At 45.9% G+C, this 22,972-nt stretch overlaps 2 protein-coding genes across 3 annotated transcripts in view; one reads left to right on the top strand and one right to left on the bottom strand.

The window, feature by feature from the left end:
* The window catches only part of KDM3A (lysine demethylase 3A), a 31,380-nt gene extending 28,236 nt beyond the window's left edge, over window positions 1–3,144 (top strand). The window contains exons 23-25 of the mRNA XM_050895729.1: window positions 1,204–1,380; window positions 1,463–1,597; window positions 2,154–3,144. Coding sequence (XP_050751686.1) covers window positions 1,204–1,380; window positions 1,463–1,597; window positions 2,154–2,234 — 393 coding nt within the window. The 3' untranslated portion in view covers window positions 2,235–3,144. The remainder of the gene's footprint in view (window positions 1–1,203; window positions 1,381–1,462; window positions 1,598–2,153) is intronic.
* A 2,586-nt stretch (window positions 3,145–5,730) lies between these two features.
* CHMP3 (charged multivesicular body protein 3) lies at window positions 5,731–21,379 on the bottom strand. Of its 2 annotated transcripts, none has more exons than XM_050895727.1 (6): window positions 21,313–21,379; window positions 15,845–15,905; window positions 11,410–11,589; window positions 8,596–8,717; window positions 7,284–7,398; window positions 5,731–6,293 (listed from the first exon to the last, which is right to left on the bottom strand). In XM_050895727.1, exons 1-6 carry the CDS (start codon window positions 21,355–21,357, stop codon window positions 6,160–6,162), a joined length of 657 nt encoding a protein of 218 aa, XP_050751684.1. In that variant the 5' UTR covers window positions 21,358–21,379; the 3' UTR covers window positions 5,731–6,159. The 2 variants fall into 2 exon arrangements, with proteins under 2 accessions (XP_050751684.1, XP_050751685.1); XM_050895728.1 differs by having other exon boundaries at window positions 8,596–8,685; window positions 11,477–11,589.
* Between the last annotated feature and the right edge of the window lie 1,593 nt (window positions 21,380–22,972).

The following is a 22,972-nucleotide window of genomic DNA, read 5'->3' as shown; positions in this document are numbered from 1 at the left end:
AGATCCTTCTTAAAAGCATGCATGTGACATGTTCTTGGGAAATGTCAGAGCAATATGTGGTGCATAAAGTTCTTGTTCTCTCCCTTTTCTTACCTTTTTTTTTTCCCCCCCCCATACCTTTATGAGGTTTGGATTAAGGGAAAAACATGAGGTATTTTGGGTGATGTTTTCATGGGAGTTAAAGGTTTAGTAGAGATGTGACACTACCTCCAAAAGGGCTTGTTTCAGTATTTAAATTCAACACAAATGGTCCAGAGTTCTTGGTGGTCTTAATTCTGGAACATCTTTGGCGCTCTAAAAGCGGAAAGAGCTAATATGTTGATGTTTAAAAGGATAAATGGGATGATCTGAACAACTGTTGGCCTTGTCAGCCTGACTACTGTCTTAGGTGGAAGCTACAGCAAGCAGATTTTTTTAGTATTAACAAAGAACAAATCTTATACTTGATAAAACATGATACTGAATGTGATGTCAAAACTTAAAATGCCAACGCTTATCTGTCTCTCACTTCTTGGTCCCTTGTAGCTTACTTGCCTGCAGGTGTGAGGCTTTCAGTAGCTTGTCTTGGAGTAGAACCAAGCTGGTTATCTCCTCCCAAATGAGTTTTTGGGCTACAGTCCTGGGTGTAAATGATTGCCACAGCAAATTGGATTTATGCTGGAACTTTTTGTAGAAATTCTCTCCCCACAGCCCTCAAATTTCCCTTCTGAAGTGCTTGTTGTGCCTCCCAGCCTCGTATCTCCTGAAAATCTAGTTCGCATCCTCTGTTTTGGTCAGCGAGCACACTGACTAGTGTTGGCTGCACGGCAGACACCTGCTGAATTCCACACTCAGTAGTTTCTTCCAGTTACAGGCTATAGTAGTGTGAGAGTATTGATCCCATATGTGACAGTGGTTCCCACTGTGAACACATGTGAGTCACATAACCCTTCTGTTTCTGCTTACTGTAAATTGGGTTTACTTGCATTTCCTATATCCACCTTTGCCATGCGTCTGTGAAGCAAGAGGGACTGAGAAATGATGAAGCCTTGACAAACTAAGGACTGAGTAAGAATCCAGACCTTTCACTGTGTAACTCTTATACCTGAACACACGGTGCAAGTCACTCTGTCTGGCATGCGTGCGTATGGAATACCACAGATACACCTCAATTATCCAGTAAGACTGGTATATTATAATACCTGTCGTCTTGTGACTTTCCAGGTTGCGGAAGAACAAGGTCAAGAAAACCCCGTAGATCACGATCCCATTCATGATCAGAGTTGGTACTTGGACCGATCTCTAAGGAAACGCCTTCATCAGGAGTATGGAGTTCAAGGCTGGGCTATTGTACAGTTTCTAGGAGACGTAGTTTTCATTCCAGCAGGAGCTCCACACCAGGCAAGGACCAGGGACACAGTTACAGCCTGACCGCTTGGGCAGACTTTTGGGCACATGGCTAATGCTTGTTTGTTCTCTCTAGGTTCATAACTTGTACAGTTGTATTAAAGTTGCGGAAGACTTTGTATCCCCAGAGCATGTCAAACACTGCTTCTGGCTCACTCAGGAATTTAGATATCTGTCGCATACGCATACAAACCATGAAGATAAATTGCAGGTAACTTACCAGTGCTCAAGATTGAACCCTGCCCCTCCTCCCCCTTTCAAAAAAAAAACTCACCAAAACCAAACAAACAAACAAAAAACCCCAACCCTCACCAAACCCATAAGGTAAAGATTTCGCCATCCATATGACCCAAGTTGCTTTCATGTTCAGATCCACTTTAATGCATTGGATCTTGAAGAGGAATTTCCATAGGCTTTTGAATTGTTACCGATTTTTAGTAATTTTGAGGAAGCCTTCTGAAGCTTCTCCTGAGATTCTTTTGAAGTGTTTCCTGCTTCCATTTCTCTTGTTTTCCCTGCTGAACTCGCAGTGCTCTCCTCAGGCCACAAGGTTTCAGTTTATATCCTGTTAGAATTTGAACCTTATTTTCACGAGTTAGTGATTTACGTGAAGGTCGTGCAGACGAGCGTGTTTAAACTGAAAGGAGAGCCGCACGGGGTGTGGGGAAGTAGGAAAGTTGTGCGGGTGTCTTCTGTATGCCGGAGGCTTCCGAACTGACCCTTACCTGTTTCCTTGTAAAACTAAACGCCTTTTCTTTTCCTCCTAGGTGAAGAATGTCATATACCACGCTGTTAAAGACGCAGTTGGGATACTGAGAGCTAATGAGTCCAGCCTTAGCAGACCGTGAAGTAGAAAGCCTTAACCACACACTATGAAACAGAAGCGTTGGCAGCTGTTTTAACTACTCAGTCAGGACCTCTGTGGACTTTGAGATTATATGAATGTTACCTCATCTTCCTTTCAGCAGTACCAGAGGATCGTGGTACTATGTTCTGTGTATTCTTCCAATGTTTACAAACCTGATATGTATATGTAGTAATATGTATGGACTGTGGCATACTGTGAATGCTCAGTTGCAATAGAACTTTATATGGAGTTGCTCTCCAAACTGTACAAAATACCTCCTATAGAACTGTCGTAAACTATTCCAAATTACTCATTTGAAAAATATTATTCAAGACATTGTAAAGCTCCAATTTTTAAAACTTATTTTGGGGTGGGAGGAAGTACGGAGTCACCCAATTTAATAACCAATTTACATAAAAATAAGAATGCAGTTCTGGAATTTCACATTAACATAGAACTAGCATTTAAAAGTAGCTTTAAGCTATTGTATAGTAACATAGAGATGGGGGTTAACCATCTTTAGGTAAATGTATTTAAATTTCTAAATGTTAAAAGAAACTTTTAATCAAATGTCTTCTGTTTGAAACTGCTCTTTAATTTGAACTGATGTTTGATTCTCTGGTTTTTAACACTGAATGGTCTACATAAAATCCTTCTATTTCAGATATTGTTCCTTGCCTGGCTTCTTCAATTGACTCTTTAAAATGTAATTAATTTGATGCAGTGCTTTGAAATGCAAAAGAAAACTGTGTCTCGTACACTGTTGATACTGGTTTTTTAAAGCAGCTGAAGGCTTAGGGTATTGAATTTAGTTGACAGATCTGTTTATAGCTTTTTTTTTTTTTTTTTTTTTTGGTTAACCAAAGCATGACTTGGCTTGACTGCTGCTTCTCAGCCAATGCCAGTACTATGGTCTGTATCGAATGAGTTTTGCAGCTTCAGTCTTAAGTGGCACACATGTCCCTCCGAAATTACTTAGGGAAAGACTGAAAAATATCGTGAAACTTAAAACAGGCAGAGGGGTTGAGAGTGGAAAAGCGCACCTGCTGTCTAACAGGATAAGCCAAGATAAAATGAACCTTCCTGTTCTTCAGTGTCTGTTCCAGCACTGAAATGTGTAGGATAGCTGTTGGGAAGAGCCAGGCAGGAGGGGGACCTCCTAGTTAGCCACAAGTCACTTTTCTGAACTTTATGTAACAAATTGACAAGCTCTGTGCAAATTCCCCTCCCTGTAGTACTTCACCTGCTACTCATGGTCAGCATTAACTGTTCTGAGCCTCTCAGGTGACAGTATTTCTTTCTTTCCCCAAAGAAACTTCCTCTTATCCATCCCTCAGTACCTGAAGGGGAGCAGAGACTGTAGTGACTTGCAGGGAGCGAGTCTCTTCAGCAAGTTTGGATAAAGCAGGCTCATAAAAGGTTTATCTACTGTGAATGGGTACATCTGCTTCCTTCCTCCCAAAATGGAGACAAAAGCAGGCCCCCAGAACAACTGAAGCAGCAAAACAAAAACATAACTGCAGTTGATGTGTGGTGATTGCCTGGGGCTGGGGGTGCTGCACCCAACAGCCTGGCCCAGGCTGCGTGCATGTGTGTGTGTGTGTGTGCCTTCCCAAAGGCGGCCTGCAGTGCCCGGCTCCAGGGGAGGCCTGCAGAGCTGTAGGTGACCGGTCACAGCTCGCTTTGCCTGCACTGAGATCCGTAACGCTGGGAGGGGAATTGAGGCAGTCGTGGGGCAGTGCAAGCGCTGCAGTGTTCTCATTGCGCAGGGAAACGTTCTGGTTCACTTGGCTTGTGCTGCTAGCTTAAATTGCGCTCAGCAATGTATCTTTGCTGTGTTCAGTAAGAACTTCCCTCCACCTCTACTTGCTGAGGCCTCCGACAGTAAACAGGCTTGTTTCTAGTCGCTGCAGCTGGCTTTTCTAAGGAAGAGCAATAAAACCTTGATTTGGCATTTTGTGCTCGAACTGGTGAAGTATCCTTAAAGGCAACGCTTTAGCTGAATGTTCTTTCTTGCAGTATCAAGTTTGAAGCGAATGAAATAAAGCAGTCTCATGGCTTTTCTTGGAGCCAGCTGGAGTGTTTGTGGGGAGCTGGAGTACAGGTGCCTTACCTCCCAGCCAGTGAAACGAGTCATGCTGATCTTACACACACTTAGGCGCACACACGTGTATGAAAAGACCTATTGTTCAAGTTGGATTTTGAACTTTCTTACCAGTGTGCTGTTGTTCAATCTGGGTTTATTGCAGCTGTGATCTACCCAATCTTACTGGCTCTTCAACTGCCTTTTTTTTCTCTTTCTGATCTGTCCTCTCTGGATTTTTAAGACCACAAGAAACAAACTGCCCATGTGCCTGTTTTTGTTACGTTTAGGGGTGGAGGTGAACGGTGCTTGGCCCTGCTGTGCTTTTCATGGCTGAAACTGGAAGCTGCTGGACACCATCCAGGTGTCTGCGTGCCATGTCCGTTCCTTTACCCCTGCTGTTGGAATACAATTATTTATAGACTTAGTTTTCTTTTAGTAAGTCCTCCTTAAAATTAGAAACTCTTTCCGTTGCCTGTGAGATTCTTGTGGCGTTGACAGGTTCGGGTGAGACAGACAGTGGATCCCTGCTTTGCAAACTGCCTTTCCTGAGTCACGACATCGGTTTTGCCTGAACTTTTTCCTTCAGAGGAGACACACCTCTCCTTTAACCCTAAAAACGTGCCACTGAAGCAGCAGATGGCTTTTTCACCACTTGTGGTTGTGGCACAGTGAAGTGATAGTACCCAGAATGATTAAGAAAACATTAGGATAGCTGAAGTAAGCCTCCCTTTCGGTGCAGTACTTCAGTGACTAACAACATTCCAGATGAAGAGCTCTGTCTAGTGACCGTTTGCCTGTAAAACTACTCTGTTCCAGCACTGGGTTTGCAGATGAGCAGGGTGGGTAACAACTGCCACTGCTCTGCAGCTGTGACAGGCCACAACTGGTCTCAGAAGTCTGGTGGGTACCAGGTTTAATCGTTATCAATCCTGAAAGACTGAGGAAGGTGATTGATTACACGGGATCAGTGTTAGGGTCAGTTCTGCTGTCTGGGGGAGCACTGCCTGTCGCCTCCCTTGGCACAGCCCAGGGCAGGAGGGGCCTGGCCGCTGCCTCAGGGTCTGGGGCAGCTCTGCTAGCACCGCCCCGCCTCAGCACCCACCGCCTGCCTCTGCCAACTGATTTCTCATCGCCTTAACACAACTGATTTCTCATCGCCTAACACCGCCCTGCCAAACAAGGCTCTCCTGTGAACGCACAATGCCAGGACAGAGCTGGGACAGAGCAGCTATTTAACAGCTGCTCTGACTGAAAGCTTTGCTTTAACTATGCTGTGAACACCCTAAATGTGCTAAAAAGAGGGAAAAAAAAAAAAAAAAAGGTGTTCTCAAACCAAGAGGGAGCTGTTAGAGGTGGATGTTGTTTGTGAAAAGAGGCTGAAGTGATGCAAACTAAACTGAGGCACGGGAGCAACTGTTAAAAGCAGCTTTAATAAAATTTGTAGTGATTCAGAAAAACAAAGATCTTACACCACTGAAGGATTTTGGTAGCAGGTGAAGCCAAAGTGCCTTTTTGGGAAAGATGCTACTCAAAGCTACGACTGTATTTCAGGATTTTATATCTAAAAATCCATAACGTTACACCGCCATTGCCATTTCACCACAGCCTCTCACAGGGGAGACGGGCTGAACAGAAAACGGTAAGAGAACCTCTACAGACTCCCAAGAAGTAGTATATTACAGTAGTTTCTTGGAGAATACAATCCCCAGGAAGAAAAAAAAATACATATATTACATAAAGTATTCCCACGTATTAAGAAGTTTTGCATTTTGAAGGTAGGACAGAATATCCCATTCCAAAAAAAAAAAAAAAAGGCAAACTGTACACATTCGTTTCACCCTTAGCTACGGAGGGTAGCTAATCGCGACTGCATTGCTTCAATGTCTTCCTCCTCGTCAACAGCAGCGGCCGCCCCCATGGGTTCGGGCTCTGGAAGAGCATCTGTGACTTTACTAGGTGCTTTACCCAAGGCTCCTGCAAACAACAAAACAGGCTCGTTAGCGTGCATTAGGCCTTGATTTAATAATTAGCTGCTTTCAGGTACATCTAAAATAATTCAACCAGTCACTTTTGGTAGCGGTCGCTGACTCTGTCAGCCCGGGGCTGTTGGCTGACGCAGCGGTACTGACGTGCCAGCTCCTCCCGAGCCTCGGTGCTCCGGTGGCTGCTGGCGAGCTGAGGAGGAGGCTGCAGCTTCCCACCACCCGCCCGGCGGGAAGGGAGCTGCTCCCAGCCAGGAAACGGGATGGGAAAAAGCAAAGCAGGATGTGAGAAACAAGAGAGGGCGACATGCCCGCGCCGGGCACAAGGTAACCGACAGCAGGGGCTGGGGCATGGCGCTGTCAGGGCGTTACAGCGGAACACAACTCCACCACCTACGCTTGTCACCACACCATGTCACAAGAAATTCAGGTAAGGAGCATTCTAAGCCTTATCTAAGTCAAATCAGTGAAACAGTAGATCATTACTTCATGAGCTGCAAGGCAGAAGTTGGGGGTTTGGTTCTAGGGCGGGGTGTTTGTTTTGTGGTTCCCCCCCCCCCCCCCCCCCCAACAACAACTCAAGACACTAACAGCATTTTACAGCCAGGAATCACAACACAGCCTAAGACTCAAGGCAATGCAGCTGAGTTTATTTCCTGGCTTCAGTAATAATAGTATATCGAGTCAATCATATACATTTCACCCTGTTAAGAGGATCCACTGTACAGACAAACACTGACCTGTTAAAGCCTCAATTACAGAACTGCACAGACATCAGCTGATGCATATTACTTACGCTTTACTGAACCACACAGGCCAGCATTCCCTGAGAAACCAGTTTGTGCCTATTAGCAAAGGCAAAGACGCCACTGGGAGAGCGCAGTTAAGTCAGAACAGACAAAGATTTCAATTGCTGTGGCTCATTGAAGAGAGTGGGGGCAGCAAGGCTCCGCTCGCGGCAAACGAGCACACGCAAACTCACCAGCTGTAATTTCGAAAAGGATTTTGTCAATTTCCATCTCGGCTTCCTCTTCCATTTCCTCCTGATCCTCCAGGCTTTCAAAGGTGTCCTCCAGCATTTCCTCTATAATACCAGCCTAGCAGAAAACAAAAAGGTAGCGCGTGAGGCCCTCGGAAACAGCAGAGGAAGAGGACGCGCTTCCTACTTTGGAGATCAGGTTACGCCTAGCCAGGCGTTTAACAACTGCTTGCTCGCTGCTCAAGCTTTCCGGATCAAGGCTCTCCTCTCGCAGGAGGCTTGGCCAACACGCTTGCCTACAGTTTAAGCACGTAGCTGTACAACTGGTGCACAGGAAAAGCAGTAAGAAAATTGAGGATTAAAAACACGTGTTCTCACTTTGAAACCCTCAAGCTATTACTCCTTGTTGTTGCATGTCTAAAGACGGACAACCCAGCTTGCTCCAAGCACGTGAAATACAACCGCAACCTTCAGTCGTGAAGCATAAATTGTGTAACACGCTGCAAAATCAGTGTTTGACATACAGGCTCCCTTTTTTCTATCTGCGTTTGAAAACGTTCCTCTGCAGGGCCTGCAACCTAGATACGGCCAAATTGTTCTGGTGCACAGTGGTGAAATTACTAAGAAATAAACTGATTTGAACTGAACTGTCTGGAGTGGTAAGAAGGGAAAAAGCAAAACAATTTTGGTAGTTGAAAAGATAATAGCCACGATAGAGAATTAGTATACTTTAAAATTGGAGCACTTTCATCACATGGAGACAGTAAGCTAGATGTTTTAAACCCAGTATCAGACAGGCCATCTTGCCTAAGATGGGACTTGCAGCTTCCCACTCCACAACAGGCTGCGGTGGGTCTTTCTCAGTGAACATTTTCATCCCTGAAAGCAGGGCTTCAGTCTCCCCCAGAGCAGACAGACGCCCGGGACAGAGGCAGTCACTGGGCACAGGCGTGAATCCCGCTGTGAGCCTCCGTCTCCCCCAGCCCTTCGGACTAGGATGACCGAGCCGTAACCACTCTGTACGGGGACCCATCTTCCTCCTTCCATCCTCAACCTCAGCAGCTTTTTTCAGCTTCAAGCTTTACACCAAACGTGCTGCAGGGATTACCGAGTCAGGGTTTTCCCGCGTACAGTAACTTGCTAGGAAGTCCCCAGCAATTAATGTGTTACTTTAATTTAATAAGTTACTTTTAATTTTGTCAGAGCTCACACGAGCCCTCTGACAAAGGGGCCACCTAAGCAGTCGCACAGCACTCCAGCACGCTGAACAACCACCGCGTGTTCACCCAGGTCTTATTTATGTTATAGATCCTACCTTCATCATCTCTTTGGACAACTCCCTCATCGTTGCTTGGATTTCAGGGATTTTTACTAGATTTTGCATAGCTTTCATGACTTCTGTGCTCTTCTGCAATGAACCTGCTACTCTCAGGACAGCTGTGAAGGAGAGGCATAGAAAAGCTTGAACGATCCCTGCACCACCAAAAGCGAAGAAATTATATCCTCCCTACATGGACAGAAATTTGTTTGCATTTAGGCAATTTAATTAAAAAAAAGAAATGGACATCCCGCTTCTTCATTCTTGTCTACCTTCCTGGAAAAGCTCAACTCCTGCCCACACTGGAAAAAATAAGTTTCTAGCAAAGATACTGGTCCTGTATGATTACCTGGAGCAATCCAGATATTGCCTGCAGAGAGATTTCAGCCCACTTGCACTCCAGTTCATAGAGACGGATCCCTGAGGAGCTGTGCTCCTCAGCAGCCAGAGGTCTCGCTGATGGTTTCACCAGCAGAGCTACAGCCCAGCTCCACGTCCGACTGCCGACCAAACTAGTGACCTTCTGCCCGACACTGGGTAGTGGAAGCTAACTCTGGCAGAAGTTCTAGTGCAATAGTTTCACACCAAACAGTAAGCTAGAAAATTAATACTGAAGCAGATAAGCTGGAAATAAATGTAGTTTAAACTGAATTTAACAATACTCTTTCCAGAGGCTATTCTCATAATATAGCTTATAAGCTCTTCTCATAATATAGCTTATAAGCTCTTCTCATATATGTTGATATATCAAGGTCAAAATGTAATAATTAAGGGTACTTTGAGGTTCTTGAATTGTGCCATCTAACTTTGCAGCTTCCTAGTCATGGAGCACTTACCTGTTTGTATATAAAACGCTCACTCCTTAAGGAAGCAAAATGAAGGTACAGCATATCTTATTTTTCATTTTAATACTTAATTTCTTTACGAACATTACGATGTAATGTTAACAAACTAACAGAAACCTTGCCTTTAGCAGTCATTTCCCAAGACGAAGCGAGCAAATACAAGCCCCAGACTGAATTCCAGATCCCTTCCTATTGCTCGGGTAAGCGTATCAGAACATTCCCAGTAAGAGGAAGATGCTGGCAGCAGTAATGAGGAGGCGGCTGCTTTCAGTTTGTCCTTTTAAAGGACACCTCAAGCTGCAAGAACGGCCCCTGCTTCCCTTTCCTGAACGAGGTACATGGGGAGCCACATTCGACCTATTCAAAGATTACACTTAAGGTTCACACTGTGACTGACTCCTGATTTATCATTCACCTAGCGTTAAAATCTACTGGCAACTAGCTTGGATACTGCTGGGGTGGGGGGAACACTTTGACATTCCAGTAGCATGTTAACCTCCACCAAGTCTTCCCCTGTCTTTAATGCTTTCTGCTCTGCTCTTGTTACAGGCAAAAATGCTCTAAGGTATGGAAAATGCTGCAGGAAGTCTATTACAACAGATTTCTGATGTGGATAAGGAATGAGGGAAATCTGCTGGTACTGGGGGAGCACAAAGGACCGAGGAGGGCTTACAGAGAGCTAGGTATTAAGCCACAGGGCAAATCAATTCATCCACATTAAGGAAATCAAATCCTGCCTCCCCATCTCCATATAGGACTTAGTAAGCATCCTAAGACTCTTGCTAGAGAAACAATCATTTACAAGATGAAGGGAATTCTACTGAAGAAAATAAACCTCACGTTACAGATCCTGACAAAATCAGTAACAACAGCCTCCAGAAGGATACAGGGATATTAGGCTCACATTCAAACTGTTTAGGAACGCACACTAAAAATGGGCCCCAAATTACTGGAAGAGACTTCTGTTTCAGAGCACGTGACTCTCATGTCACTGCAACCCTCAGGCTCTGAGGAGAGGTGTTAGATTATCTGCTGAGCAGCTAATCAGAGGAAACAGAGAGCCAGCGAGGATCTAGGGAACAACGAGGGGTAGGAAGCCCAGGAAGCTAACTGGGAGCTCCCTGACTACTCCAGAGCCCAGGGTGGGAAACCCATCCAGGCAGGGCAGTGGGGAAACACTCTCCAGAACATCCTGCAGACTGAAGGGGGTTATTGCCTACAGGGATATAGGACTCATTATGGGATGCAGGGGAAGAGAGCATGTTTGGACTCAGGAAAAACTTATTACGGATCTTTTAGGGGGATCGCAGGCATGTGACTGAACATGAGAAACTTATTATGGGATGTTTAGGGGAACGACCAAAGGTAGAGAATGGGATGGATCGAGGTGGACCAGGGAACACACAAACCTCGGGGGGCCTACAGGATCAGGTACCAGCAGCTCAGGCAGAGGAGGAGTTCTGGGGCCAGTTACCAGAGAGCTGGCCAGCTTAGACTGAGCGTCTGAGAGCAGCTACTGGAACAACCCATATATTGTGTGCGTGTGTGTATATATATACGTGTATGTCCATACTAGTGGACCTCAGTCCTAATCAGCTGAAGAGGAAGACCAGGATCAAGCTGCCAGTGCTGTTCATGTTTGTGTGAAAGCTGTGTGTGTTTACATGGGTGCTGGTAAAGGCACTGCTGTGAGTGTGCATGGGTGCGTGTGCCTACTGGGAATAGGTGCTCAGCCTGGCTGGCTGTGGGGACATGGAACTGCGGCAGCCTCACACCTCTGGGCCTGCTACAGCAGGAATTTCCCAGGGTCCTGAAGCCCACTGGAATCAGCTGCCTTTCACAAGAATAGGACTGCATCCAAATTCAAGCTCTGCCTGTATTTGACCTTGGTTCTGAAAATGGAAACTCAGACCTCACCTCTAAAGCTAGAGGAGTCATTGTACTTGGGCTCAGAAGAAGTTCTTACCAAGCTGGTTCTTCATCCCCATGAGAACAGAGTTCATGTGAGCTTTGGATGCATAGAGTTTGCTTACGGCCTTTCGAGAGCGGATCAGTTCCTTTGCTAAGATCACGCACACATCTTTCTGACCCTTTTTGGCAGCATCCTTTATTGACCGCTTCACCTTCTCCTCTTCTCTCTGGATATCTGGAGTACAGAAAAACACAGCAAATAGCGACAAGCTGCTAAGGATTTGGAAGAGAAAGGAGTCATTTGTTGGGGTGTATTTTCAATGCAAAGAATCATTTCTGCTTGATTTCAGATTCCCTCTGTTGCTCAAAGACCTTGTTCGAGGCTGATTTACATGTTAGCTGATTAATTCAACTAAATATTAGTAGGAAAATTCTCATTACTAAACATCCAGCTCTGTAATTTCCTTTGCAGTTAAGAGTACTGTAAAGGACCATCCAGGAATATCACTGCATGAAGCTGAGCTGACTAAGATGAATTCTTAAGAAGCAAAAAAAGTCCAGTAAGAACAAAGCACTCCGAGATGACTTACAGCTTCAGAATAACTTCCTGATGATTAAACTGGCCTGATATAAATATATATGTGTGTGTGTGTGTGTATACACACATACACACAAACATACACACACAGTTTAAGGCTACTGGATCGATTTCCTGCCTCCAAGATTACCTCTTCCATATTCATCACCAGACAGCCCCACTTCACCAGGAAGGAACAAAGTTGTCACAAGGGGTTTAAAATGAGTAGTCTCAGAAGGCAGACAGGCATTTTACTAGCCAAAATACTTACCTGTCAGACTACATTCAAAGCTTAACTCATATGCCCATCTTCAAGTGAATTTGAGGGCTGCTGTGGGCAAAATTGTCCTCGCTGTTTCTAAATCCCTGAATCGTGTTTTTTTGAAAAAAATACATTCAGAAAAATTGTAGAAGGCTCATCTCACAGAGGCTAGGAAGTTTTAGATATACACTGCCTTTAAAAAAAAAGCATAACCACTTACATAGTGAATTTATAAGGGTGTGTCCACAACTTTAAGAGTTACTTAGAACCACACATTTGTTAATTGCTGCCAAAAAAAGCCTTCCTCCTTGCAGATAGACTTAATTATTCCCCCCATCAGGCACAACTCATTGAGCCTCAACTGGATACTCAACCAACTCTGTATTTGTGCTTAAGGAGTTAAGGTCTTGAGTTTCTACTGCTCATACTTTAAACACACATGCATTAGGAGTTTGTATAAACTGGCATATTCAAATTATAAGCTGGCTGGCTGGTGCCAAAGCTACAGATAACTTAGCAAAAACTAGTATGCTGGCAAATCGTTAGATACAACTTAAAATGGCCTGTTCAAACTCTCCTGGTATCCAGCATCATTCAATAGCTTTTTATAAGGACATGCTGGAACAGAAATACTGAACTAAGCCTGTACTAAATGAGTACCAAATAGTTGGATTTGAAATATTATACACTAATTAGACTTCCTTAAATAACGTAGGTTTCTCTAGCAAATCTGATGTGACTGTTCATACATCTACCTTGTCAGATAACGCTGGCTGTGTACAGCAGAAGCCAGGTACCTCAAAAAGCTCAGAGTAAGAAACCCAGGAACAAGCAGGGGCTATATCAACCCCTTTCCTTTTCCAGGCTCAGCAATAAATTAGCCATGGATGAAATGTGGCTCTAAGTTAGTCTGTAAAAAAAATTATCCTAAAGTAAATAAAGAATTCAGATAGTAAGGGTTAGGCACACTTTCCTGCAAAGAGTTGAACCACAAGAACAATTATTTCTAGCAATGGTTTGTTCAAATTTGGTTTTGTTCAAGCCGTCTTGATTTATACCAAACAGAAGTTACACACAGGCAAGAATCAGAAGTTGCTCTTTTATAAAACAAAGGCATCAACACACGCTTTTTGGCACAGGCTGACTTGGAGACTTCGACGCAGCTTCTCACGTGGGAGTTAATGAACCCTGTACTCAAGATGAGTCACTCTCTCAATATCGTTCAATGGCATCTTTACCCTGAAGGACTGGCAGAAATCTGTAAGATCGTACTCAGAAAACATACTTGTGCTGCTTCCCCACTATTATTTGCAGAAACATCACAAGCTTGAAGACATTTGTATGTCAGACACGGGAGTGAGCCGAGTCCCAGCATATCAGAACAGGTAAGAAACAGCTGAAGCGGGACAGCAGAAAACAGAAAGCACCAGGAGTACTCCAGCAGTACTGAGGAATTATGACATTCACTTTGTCAGGCTAAAAACAACCACAAGTATTGTGTTACTACATCCAAACTAGCGTAGGGTGGCCCCGTACTCGAGTGAATGCTTTCACTTGCATGATGTACTGCTGAATATGAGATCAGTGGCACAACTATGCAAGAACAGTCAACTCCATCTGTGAAGGCCGATGCCAGCTACGCACCTCTAGTGAGCCAAAGTCACTACACCAGTCCCTCTGCAGCACTACCAAGCAGAACAGAGGCACAAAGCAGTCCAAAGCACCTGCGAGAGGGACTTGCAAGCTCAGGAAAGCACAAAGTTATTCTATTACTCCAACTATATTAACTCAAAAAATTCAGTTCTGAAGTCACAAAGATACCTGTCATTTCTTCAAGCCTTCCAAGCCCTCAAAAGCAACCTACACCAAATAGAAATCACTACAAGATTCCAACAACAGATGGTTTGAAACAGCGTGTTGCTGTATTAGTAACTGTGCTGACTGGGCGAGCCAAGTGTTCGAGTGATCCAAGCCCACCCAGTTCATCCCAGGTGGATCTGAGTGTTGCCATATCAAAACACATCTAGCACAGCCTTCCCCAGGGAAACTAAGACAGGTCCCAGCTCAGCATCCTTACTCAAAGATTGCAGCCATTTCCTGTGTAAGTCTCAACTGAAATGATAAAGCATGGCAGAATCCAACTACAGGGGGTAATTTTTGAGAAAACCCTTAGTGGCACATGGTTGTCATCGTTCAGCAGCAGCCTGCTAGCCTCGTAAGTGTCCAGCAGAACCACGTACTTCCACAGCTGACACTTGGCAAGATGTGAAATCCTAGCACAATATGGGCATTACAAAGATATTCTGTATTTTAAAGGGAATTATCAGAATAGCAGATGGTTGGTGGTTAGTCTAAGCTCTTACATGCTGAACTGTATTTCTTTGAATGTAACACTCTGACATACATATACAGACATTTTTAGAGCTGTTACAATAATTAGATTTACATCCACATCAAAATACCAGACTACCACATAACCCAATATCTATATAAGCCATTAGAAGTATTACAGCATGCATAAAGTTGAGAGAAAACCAAAATTTCAAGAAACCATCAATAGTGAACACGTGGGTAGTTTGCTCCCATGGAATATGCAACCTCTAAAACATACTTTGCTAACAAGATCAGCCACGTTTCAGTTGCTCTGTGCCTGATACGGCAACACAAAGTGCCTTGGAGAATGCAAAACAATTCACAAGCGTAATGAACATCACCGTACGTCGGTTTTCCTGGAAGAGGCATAAACCCTGTTCCTCATTTTACAGATGAGGACAAAGACAGACTTTGTACTGCACGAGCATCTCTCTCCAACTAACTCGTACAAATCTACAAGTGGGAGAATACAGGAACCCTGCCAGCTTACTCCAGAAGCGAGTGGCTGGAGATGAATGGGGGAAGGGAGAACGTACTCCTTGAGGAGTCACTCAAAACAGGCATGTGCCTAATAACCAGATGCTGACGCAAAATATTCTTTACCAGGACATCCCATGGACCAGTCCTGAGGGCAGGGTAGAAGACAAAAAGGGGAAAATAGAATCTGCCCCAAACCTATTTTCAGATTCTAGGAAGGCGGGCAGAAGAGAGAACAAGAAACTGAACTAGCGGCAGTGTAACAATAAGCAACTTCTCTGCTTTTCAAGACCTCTTCAAAAGTGTAACGCCCATAATTTAATAGCAAAACACCCACTGAGAAGTCTTTTTTTTTTTTTCCCCTCTCTCCTGTTTGCAATTTTCCCAAGCTGACAGCAAGCTACTTTTGTTTAGCATGTGCACTTCACGCCAGTACATACCTGTGGAACTTTCTGCATGTGGAATTACATACCACACTGATACTATTAATTAAACCAATGTGGGTGAAGTTCTGGATAATAAGTCTAATTCATCTTATCAAATGGGATTTAAGAGCATTATGTCTTACTGGAAGCACACAATATTCAGGTTCTTTTGAAAATTTTACTTGGAGAACTTGACAGCAACGTCATTTTGTAACACAGACTAAGTCTGGCCCCAGGATCACATTCATCTTCCTTTATTCCAGATGCAATAGAGTACCCCAGGTTATTAGATTTCACAGCTTCCTCCAATTAAAGCAAAAAAACCTTGAAGGCAGACAGGGAAAGGAAAAACAAAAAATGAGACATAAGTACAAACCTCTGATCTGTCTATCAATCACTCTCATTTCTTTCCTTATCTTCAAGGACCATTCATTGACCTTAAAAAGAGAAAGTGAGAGTTACTTGAAATTCCAGCTTTAAAACTATGCTTTTATACTTTCATGTAACTTAACCATTCAATATCAAAAGAAGCACTTCAAAATGCACAAGCTTTAAGCTATGAGTGATGTTTAAATATTTAATTATTCAAATAAAAAAAAACATTGCAGAGATACCACTAATTATTGCACTCCTCTTAACATTCAGACAAGGAGTTAAGGAGGACACAATTTGTGAATCAGAGACGCTCACTGCCTGGCTAACTTCCCACATCACTGTGCAGAGGGAACTCGCCCCAGGGGATTTCAGCATAAGGTAGAAACTTGGCACAGGATGACAGCACCAAGAGTGCTACTACCCATTTCAGTCAGAAGGAACCCCAGGAGGTCTCCAAGCCAACGTCCTACTCAGAGCAGGACCAAGTTCAGAGTTCAGACAGGTTGCTCAGGGCCTCGTCCATTGAGTTTTGACACTGTCTGAGGACAGACACTTCACAGCTGCTCTGGGCATCTGTTCCAGCACTTCATCACTCCTGTGGTGAAGAACTTTCCTCATGTCCAATTCAAAATTCTCCTCTGGCCACCTGTGGCTGTAGCCCCTTTCCTGTCACTGGGCACACCTGAAAAGTACCTGGCTCTGTCTTCATTATAACCCCATTAGAGGCACTGAAAGGCTTTAGACCCTTGCCCCTTCGCCTTCTCTTCTCCAAGCTAAAACGAGCCCAGTTCCCTCAGCTTCTCCTCCTGTGTCATGGGCTCCAGTCCTCCTCCCTCTTGGTGGCCCTCTGCCACACTCTCCCCAGTTTGTTGATATCCTTCTCGCACTGGACACTGTTTTGCAGATGTGACCTCATTAACGCCGAATGTAGCAGAGTAATTGAACAACCATTTGCCTCAACACGGTGATTACAGCTTGCTAACGCAGCTCAGTTTGCCCTCATCACCGCGAAGGCGCACTGCTAACTCACGTTTATTACCCACGGGAAGCCCAGGTCCTTCCCTGCAGAGCTGCTGCCCGGCCAGCCCCAGGCTGCGCATCCCTAAGTGCAGGGACGGTTGTCCCACGTGCACAGCATTGCGTTGCTCAACGCCATGAGGTTCCTGCTGGCCCGTTCCTCCCGCTTGCTCAGGTCCCTCTACACGGCAGCTCTGCCCTCCAGCTTCCCTTCCCCTGCCTTTGGTGGGGTTCAAACACAGCCACCCCCTCTACAGCTTCCCTCCTGGGACTTGCCAAGATCTCTCTGTTCCAGCACTCCTGGCCCCCCCAACACAGGGCGCTGAAGGAGGTGGGGAGCGCCACTTGTCTCCGCTTCCCCAGAGAGGTGGTCAGGGCATCAGAGAGGCAGCAGCTGCCAGGCATCCAGCCGAGACCTGGAAGCATTTGTGGCAAACAGAGAAGCAGAGAGGGGCTGTACAACACCAGAATCAAGAATTGGGAGGTAATACTAGCATACGAACAGAGTGGAAGCTCTGATGCTACTTTTATTATTAGCAGCACAGATTTTGCACAGTATCTAAAAAAAACTCTAAGTATTAAGATGACCTCTAGTTCATGGATCCACTTGCACACTGTACATGCCAGTGCACAGGCCACTCAAGAAGTCTAGTTGGCTGTATGAATAGTTCCATATGAAAATCACCCTGATTTTTATGTGATTTTTTTTTAATTCAAATAAAAAGCTTCGTCTACCTGAATAAGCTTTATAACAGAACTGTAAAAAAAGTGCTCTTCAGTGCACGAGCCCAGCAGAGCAAGACAGATTCTTAGACTTTTACCAGTCTCAAAAGAAACGCTCTCAGTCATGATGAACAAGACCACGTTTTGACTACAGACAACCACCACCATCCGAGTTGCCCAAATACAAAATCTGCTGCAAAAAAAACCAAACTCAAAAGCCCCACAGAGCTCTGTGCATACATATTATGGGTCTGCAGAAGTTCTGAAGGGGTTTCAGAAAGCTCCTGTACCTTTAGTTGAATCCTGTTTTATTACAGGGGGGGAAGAAAAAAACCCACCAACCCTTGCAGGACCAACTGCAGCCTCCCTGTTGTTCTTCAGAACAGAGCAGAAAACGTCACGTAGATTCATTCCTCACCCTGATAAGAAGCTGAGAAGGTCCCTCTTTTGAGTATGCCTACACTAGAGGGAGAAAAGTAGGGGGAAGAGACTGAGGTAAAACACGATTGAACTCCGGCTGGCCAACTGTCATGTCTCAAATGTAACATCTTCCAGAGATTTGCTCTACAACTTGTATTCTATAACATGTATTAAGCCTTCATGTACAAGCATAATTGGCAACTGTCAAATGAACTATAGCAGGATTCACAGATTCTGTCTCTGTGACGCGCAACCCAGCACAAAGACACCATTAAACCACGACTGGCTGTATGTTGTCATCAATCCCTGCTAACACTGACAGCAGAAAACTCTTTGACAGCTCATCCCTAGTACTGCCCAGGAATAAGCTGCTTCACATGACTGTCCTCATAAAGGCAGAGCCGGGTGCTTCTGCATTCCCTGGTCTTCCCAAGGATCATCACCAGCTTTGCGTACAAGAGGACGAGAAAATCCCATTGACTCTCATCTAGACAACTGCATGCTGCCAGTTACATGAGACACAGCAATTTGTTGAGCAGTAAAGAAGCTGTAGTGCTGATCGCACGCAGGACACCAGGGATACAGCTACGAACCATGGCATAATGCAACGCAGAGGTAGCAATGCTGGGAATAGGAGTACTTTGGCCAACTAAGCAAGGCTAATTACCCCAAGCACAACTCCGTGCTCATGAAGTGTTGTGGTTTAACCCCAGCCAGCAGCTAAGCACGACACAGCCGCTCCCTCACTCCCCCTCCGCTCCGAGTGGGATGGGGAGGAGAATCAGGGAAAAAAGGTAAAACTCATGGGTTGAGATAAGAACGGTTTAATAAATAAAGTAAAATATAATACTAACAATAATAACAATGAAATATAATAACAATAGTAATGAAAATAAAACAAAAAAACCAAGAGGGAAAAAAAGGAAAGAAAAAAAAAAAAAAACAAAACCAGTGATGCACAAACAGTGATGCTTACCACCCACTGACCGATGCCCAAGCAGCGATCCGCCCCTCCCGGCCAGCTCCCCCCTGTTTATATACTGGGCATGACGTTCCATGGTATGGAATACCCTTTGGCTAGTTCGGGTCAGCTGCCCCGGCTGTGCTCCCTCCCAGCTTCTTGTGCACCCGCTTGCCAGCAGAGCATGGGAAACTGGAGAGTCCTTAACTTAACCGCTACTTAGCAACAACTAACACATCAGCGTGTTATCAACATTATTCTCACACTAAATCCAAACCACAGCACTGTACCAGCTACTAAGAAGAAAATTAACTCTATCCCAGCCGAAACAAGGACATGAAGCTATTCTGCTTCCACTTCTGACATAAACAAAAACATCATTCTCACAGCACTGCATCACACCGGAGAGTCAGTCAGCAAAACACAAAGCTGAAATAAGCCACTCGGACTACACTGGAGAAAAAACCCACTTTTTAAGCTCAAATAATCCAGACATGGCATTAAATGTATAGCAGACGCCCAGCTTTAGACAGGCATGAAATGCATCACTAGCTCCTCGCGAGTATTGAAGATGTTTGCCTTCTATCATTCATAAATAAATTCTCTCCCATCAAGAGAGAGCGAGCATACTAGTGAACCCAGGGTGAATCACTGCCATCACAAAAATCTCAACCTCTTCCCATCATCAGCCACCTCCTGTGGTGCTCGGATTGCTTTGTCTAGCCCTACTCAGGGACAGCATCTTGTGTACAGCTGCTGGCAGACACGAGGCAACTGGTGCTGTTTCCCCATCATCTAGTATGCAGAAATAACTACTTCTTCTTCCTTCTAAAGCTGCAGTTAGATATAGGAGGAAAGAAATGTCTTACTATTAATGGGTTTCTCAATATCGCTGTTACAGCCTATGAAGTCATCATGCCAGCCTGCAACCCAAGAGCATGCTTATGACAGCAAGATGACTCGTGTCGTTTCTCCCTACAGCTCAGACACGCCTGTTTTCTAGCGCCTTTGCAGGTTTTTCTGCAAACAGCTCAGATGACCCACAGACACGCTGTGGTACTGGAAAACATGACAAGCTTGTCAGTTATGGAAGGCAAAAGAGCAGTCATGAGACATGAAACAAGAAGAACTTATCAGTGCAGTATAACCACATCGTGCAGGTTAAACAGTTGTCTGCTGCTTTATCCTACCATTGAGAGCAGCAGTCTCTAAACCCCAGTTCTTTCCATGGTATCTTCCAACACCGCTCGTGAACAGAGGAAACTATAACCAACCCACATGGTGCTCCGACACAGGTAGAGGAGGAAGGGAAAGTACACTATCAAAGGTATATTCCTCATCTAACGCTATCACCCAACAAGCAACGACTATAACCTGCTCCCCTGGGACTCAGCTGCTACAAAGCAGCAGGGAATATCTGTGACACTGCAGCTCTTCTAAGCCTTCAACTTTGGTGTCTGTAATCCTTCTCCCTGTTGCTTTTTTAGTACCTCAAATGTATTTGATCTTTCCCCCCACCAAATAGCAGATTTTTTTTTTTATTAACATATTAGTAGTGGTTTATGAAAGGCAACAGTGAAATCCGTCAGTATCTTGATTATTTCCTTTCACTGTGACATTAGAAATCCGTGGGTAGAAGCAAGGCCTACACAGTTTGTCTGCAGACTCAAGAAAAAAAAAAACCAAACCCAACTCCCAATATTTCAGCTATTCATATTTTTAAGACTGTCTTTGGAACAGGAGCTAGAAGCCCCTAACGAAGCCAGAGAGCTAGAAGCTATGGAAGACAGCTAACAGCAAGCTAAAAATCCAGGAGCCGCTGACTAAGCCTCCCCAAACCACTCCACCCAGGCTACTGCTTCTGTGGCCCTGAGAAGCTCCCCCCAAGTCTCTGCACAGCCCCAGGGTGCAGGAGCGCTCTGACAGCGGACCGAACGCGTTAAGAAGCTACTGCATTTCAGAAGAAATGAAGTAACGGAGCGCGGGTGCCCCCAGCCCGTTTGGGGACGGAGTACAAGGGCTCCTCACCTGCTGCTGAGGCCCGGCCGCCGCAGCGATACGCCGGGACAGAGCTCACCGGGGCACCCCGCCCGCTCCAAACCCTCCTCCCGCCCTCCGGCCGCACGGGTGGGGGCTCGCCGCCGCCGCTCCCCCCTCAGTCCCGGGCCGGGTGTAGCCAGGCGAGGCCCCCGGCGCCGCGGTGCCTCGCCCAGGCCGGGGCCTGCCCCTCCGCAGCCCCCGCCCGGCACCATGGCAACACCATGCACCTAGGCTGCCGCCCCCGAGCCACAGGCCCCCCCGCCGCCTCCCGGCCTCCGCCTGAGGCGACGCCGCCGCCGGGGCCTCACCAGCTCCTTGGGCGGCTTCTCGGGGGTCTTCCCGAAGAGGCCCATGGCGGCAGCCGCCTCGCGCCGCCCGGCCCTTCCGGGTTCCCGTCCCCACCCGCTGTCAGGGGCTGACCATCCCTACTGCGCATGCGGCGCCGGCCATACCCGACCCTACCCCTTTGCTACGCATGCGCACGGCTGCGCCCCACCCCCGCCGACACTGCCCATGCGCTGCCGGTGCGGGAAGGGCGGGTGATGCCTGAGCAGTCCCGCCCCGCCCCTCGCCCCGCCCCTCGGGGGGGCGGTCCCCAACGGTCTGGGGGAACGGGCGCAACCGCGCTTCACACGGCCCCGCACCTCTTCACACGGCCCCACGCCGTCGTGTGTGGAACGGGCCCCCAGCAGAAGGGGGGTGCGGAGGAGCGGAGAGGGCTTCGTCCCGGTGCTTGTGCTGCCTGGGCACCTTCTCCGACTGTAGGACGGTGGCATCGCGAAGTGGACCGGCAGGAGTTTATAGTGGGCCGTTGCAGTTAAGAGCAGTAAAAGCAGATGCCGGAGCAGGTTACATCACCAGCTCCCCTTGCCCTGTCACACCGATTGCAGGAAAGCACAGCAAGAGTATTTCTAAAATCTAGTTGCACAAGGGGTGACTCAACCTACCCTTCCTATCTTCCCCTTGCAGCCCAGGGAAGACCTGCAGGAGACCTGAAGAGCGAGAGAAGCAGCTGCTAGCACAGAAGACGTTGCCCGCCTCGTCTTCAGCTGCCAGGGCTCTTTCAGAGATGCCCCACCAGCAAGGCCTGGCTCATCGCCATCCTCTCTGCAGCAAAGGGCGAGTAACCTGGCCAAAATTAACGCGCAGCTTGGAGCCACCCTGCTGGGTGCTGCGGGGTGAGCTCCAGCAAGTCACTCCATCTCCTTAACGCCCCAATGCGCAAGCTGAGACACAAACGACTAGAAATAATCACCGATGCACAGAGAGAGTGCAAAAGCTTAGGAAGAAAAAGGTGCAATTAGCTTAATCTAACACCTTACAGTTACACTTACCCTCATTATTTAATTCCCAGAGTAAGAGATTTTAATAACAGTTACAAAAATGTACAGTTCAGCTTTGTCTTTTTTCCTTCCAAAACCTAACGCAAAACGGAGACAGATCTAAATATGCTTTGGAAAGGAGAGCTCTCGTTTTGGACTGGGTACCAGCAGTGGGAAAGCCAGTGTAACAAAACAGTAATTGCTGAAATTGAGACTGGCGAAGACCTTCAGAGATGATCTAAATCCACCCTCTCTTAATAGCAGCACAAAACACCCATCGCCCTCATTAAACCTACTGAAGTAAGTAACCTCACATCAATTGTTTCACGTTTTCTGTTTACAGTTGGGTCGCCAGCTTTCAGGCATGAGATGTCAGAAAACAAAACACTACTTCAAGAATGTTTAGCTTCTCAGTTAACTCAAGACACTTTACAAATACTAGCACAACCCAGCTCAGTGAGGCAAAACAAGCGAGCAGCAAAACTGCTGACCTTGTTAAAGGCACAGTCTTTGCTCTGTTCTCCGGATTTTAAACTGTCAACGCTTTGGGTAAGGGCTGTCTCAGATTCTGCACTCCGTAGAAAACAATCCTACTTGGATGCTTCTGCTGCTACTGACACGAGCATTTCATAAAATAAATACATCC

The sequence above is a fragment of the Gymnogyps californianus genome, chromosome 4 (genome assembly GCF_018139145.2).
Source record: "Gymnogyps californianus isolate 813 chromosome 4, ASM1813914v2, whole genome shotgun sequence".
NCBI lineage: Eukaryota > Metazoa > Chordata > Aves > Accipitriformes > Cathartidae > Gymnogyps > Gymnogyps californianus.
This window is presented reverse-complemented; position numbering and strand designations above follow the sequence as displayed.